At 38.5% G+C, this 3560-nt stretch overlaps 1 protein-coding gene across 1 annotated transcript; it reads left to right on the top strand.

Annotated features, from left to right (window-relative positions):
• The first annotated feature begins 841 nt into the window (after positions 1 to 841).
• On the top strand, positions 842 to 3266 carry LOC119426763 (GTPase IMAP family member 9). Its single transcript, XM_037694345.1, has 2 exons — positions 842 to 968; positions 2412 to 3266. The coding sequence occupies exons 1-2, from the start codon at positions 938 to 940 to the stop codon at positions 3140 to 3142; spliced, it is 762 nt and encodes a 253-aa protein (XP_037550273.1). The 5' UTR covers positions 842 to 937; the 3' UTR covers positions 3143 to 3266.
• The last annotated feature ends 294 nt before the right edge of the window (positions 3267 to 3560 follow it).

The raw sequence follows: 3560 nt of genomic DNA on the forward strand, positions 1-3560 counted from the left end.
ATGAGGCCTGTATTAGACATGAATGGGAGAGCATTCCTATTTCTAAACTTGAGAAACTGGTCTCCTCTGTCCCCAGACGTGTGTTGAGTGTTGTAAGAAGAAGGGGGGTTGCTACACAGTGGTAAAAATGGACTTGTCCCAACTTGTTTTGGAATTTGTCCCTTAAAATGATACATTCTCTCAGTTCAAACTTTTGATCTGTGATTTGTGTTCTATTCTGAATAAAATATTAGATGTTGGCACCTCCACATCATTGCATTCAGTTTTTATTCACAATTTGTTTAGTGTCCCAACTTTTTTGGAATCCGGTTTGTAAAAAGCTATTTAGTTGGTGGTAGCCCTTATATTTAGAGGTGATTACCTTAATGATTCTGTTGTTTGGTTGACTTCTTGTATTGTTTTATTTATTTTTTTTACTTCTATGTGAACTCTGTCTTTAGGAGTTAGCTATTTGCATTGTGTTTAAAGAAATCCTCAACCCCATGCTCTTATAGTGAATGCCCCATCATTACAGCTGGTAGCCTTTCGGTAGGTTAAATTGTATGTTGTGAAGAAGAGGAAGAAATTTTCTTATAGAACAGCAGCAAACTGGATACAGGGTAGGGGAACAGAAACATTTCTGTAAAGTAAATATATAATGAGTTGATTACATTTGTGGAACTTTATTTGTGACTACCTTAAGTTGTAATTATTTTCCTATTTTGTTCCTCAAATAAAAAGTTGTTTATAACATCTGGTTTGCAAAATAATAGTTAAAAAAAATGTGGACTTCCGGTTTTTTATTGTCCGCTCTTACGCTGAAAATCATGACCGGAAGTATCCTCCACATTACTCTGTCTTCCGGTAACTTTTGTCAGGAGGAGGAAGTTCTTGGAAGAACGAAGCGACCGAAGAGAATTACTACCTAAATTTCTTCTTCCGGAATAAAAAAAACAGCATGGAAGCAACTAAAACACCTCAGACACCAGGTGAGACGTCTATCTTGCTACTTTATAAACTTTCAAACTAATTTTATGTCGTCTTTATTAGCTTGAAGTTAGCAAACAGTTTCAGACTAAACAAGCAAACCGGAATTTGACACGTTTCGCACGTAGGTACTTTATTGATAGAAAACACCCAAAAACAGTTGGCCTTGTTGAGTTTGGACCATTTCTGGTAACAAAACACTGTCACTTTGCTAGGAGTTCTGAATAATTTACTTATCTGTTTCAATTATTTTATCTAATCTATGTAATCCATGTAATCCATCTAATCTATCCTGTATTTATAGAATTGGATGAACTGACTACATTTATAATCTTAAATTTATTTAGTGTCATTAATATAAAATTCATTATAAACGGTTGATAAAAGATGGTTTCAATTATTACATTGCTTCTTTGTTTACAAGTGATCAGAATGTCAAAATAAAAATAAGCAGGTTAACATAAAAGAGCTGAAGCAATAAAAATACATGTGTCCTTTCAAAAAATGTATAAACATTTTGAACTGAAGATTATAAGGACATAGGATGCTATATGAGCCCTGAGAGTGGAAACAAGAAGAGAGGGAGTTTCCTGGTTTGAGAAATAGGTTCAAGGTTCTTTATTGTCATTCACATCACATGTGGTACACGAGGTGGAACAAAACTGTGTACACAAGGTCCCAGTTACACCCAAAAATAGCAAAAGTATAAGGCATAATAAAAAATAAATGGTATACAAGGATCTAAAATATATGCTAAACAATAATAATATAACAGTGTATTAAACAAAATAAAGGTTTAGTAATTTTTTTTGTTTCACGCCTCAGATAATAATTACAAATTAAAATGCATATTGCATATGATGGGTTTGAGTTTATTAAAGATGGCCACAGTCCTTAAAATAATCTATTAAGTTTCATTCAATAACATCATGAAGAAATAAAGATTACAAATAGCATTAGCATTACAAGCCAAAATGTTTATTAAGTAAGTGATGAGTTTAAGGTTATTATCGTGTACAATATATGGATTCTGTTCCTGTATTCTCTGGATATTGCTTCTTTTCACATTGTTCACGGAACAATTTAACCCATTTCAACCTGGTTGTAGCCTGATGAGCTGTTTGCTGCACCTGATATTTATCCACTCGTCTTTAAATAAGATTAAAAAAGAAAAAAGCAGAGTCAAGCTAACATTCAATGTTTGTTTGACGTTTTTGTTTATTCACACTCACAGTAATAAAAACCTTCATACGTTAAAGGCAGTGGTTATTAACTTTAATTAACAATTTGAGTTGAACAAATCCGCTCATATTTAAGCGTAGTCATTCTGCAGCCAGTATCAGTCATATAATTATAGCAGTGGCCTCTTAGCCTCTCATCAATATTACCAATTTCTTTTAATTTCAAGATGTTGCACGCTAACACTATCTCTGAACTGACTGTAGCTGGAGAAGCTGCTGGACCAGAGGGGGAGGTCAAAGAGACGCCAGCTGCTCCCCAGGCAGCCAGCCGCCTGCCTGAAATTCGCCTGGTCGTGCTGGGATGGAGGTGGCCTGGGAAAAGCTTGACAGCCAACACTATCATTGGCAAGGAGGAGTTTCGCTTGGAGCGAGCGGCTGAGTTTTGTGTGAAGAGGGAGACGGAGGTTGATGGGCGGCAGGTGCTCGTGGTGGACACTCCAGGCTGGTTCTCCGCTCAGGACACGCCGCCCTCATATAAAGAGGAGCTTGTCCGAGGCCCCTCTCTGTGCCCGCCAGGTCCTCATGCCTTCTTGCTGATCATTCCCGTGGGCATGTTCACTGAGGTGGACCGTGCACGCATCGAGGAGCATGTCAGTCTCTTTGGTGAGGAGGTTTGGAGGCATACCATTGTGGTGTTCACCTGGGCGGAGGTGTTGAGGACCATTTCTATCGAGAGGTACATTCGCAGGGAGGGGAAAGAACTCCAGTGGGTGCTGGAGAAATGTAAGAAAAGATACTTTGTTATTAACAACTGTGCATTTGGGGAGAACCCCCAGGTGGGACGCCTAATGGAAAAGGTGGAGAAGCTGGTGGCTGAGGAGGGTCAGTACAGTCCAAAAGTGGAGAAGAAATCTTTGGATGTGAACCAGAATGCGGCCAAGGAGGTGCGTGATCTGGGGGCGCGACCCAAACTGAGCTCTGGACTGGGTTTATGAAAGGTCCTGGACGTGGAGCAAACCTGCTGTGAGTGATGACTTCAGTTCATACTGGTTCTTTACACAGTAAAGGTCTGGGAGGCATTTCTGTAAAAAAAAAAAACAAAAAAAAAACGACAACCCATAAACATCACATCATAATAATCACATCTTAACGACACTCTTATAGTCTGTATGTAAAACACGTGAACTATCAGCTCAGCTCTTAATTCTAAGTTGCTTTTTTTTTTTTCCCCCAACTTTTGACATTTTTCCTTGTGAAATAGTTTTACTGTTTTGTCTGTATTCATGGTCAGACCAACAACTCTACATGAGAGGGGAACGTCCAGATTAATCAAACAGTCTTGTCTTAGGGTCGATTACAGCGACCAACTCCCACAATACACACAAACTGTGCTTTGCCTTCGTGACCATGGAT

The sequence above is a fragment of the Nematolebias whitei genome, chromosome 20 (assembly GCF_014905685.2).
Source record: "Nematolebias whitei isolate Nwh7 chromosome 20, NemWhi1, whole genome shotgun sequence".
In the NCBI taxonomy this organism is placed as follows: domain Eukaryota; kingdom Metazoa; phylum Chordata; class Actinopteri; order Cyprinodontiformes; family Rivulidae; genus Nematolebias; species Nematolebias whitei.

Bases quoted from the DNA above. Each gene is read 5' to 3' on its own strand.
- LOC119426763 (XM_037694345.1), top strand. From the start codon at position 938: ATGGAAGCAACTAAAACACCTCAGACACCAG. The intron at 969-2,411 runs GTGAGACGTCTA...AACTGACTGTAG, and splicing joins TAAAACACCTCAGACACCAG to CTGGAGAAGCTGCTGGACCA.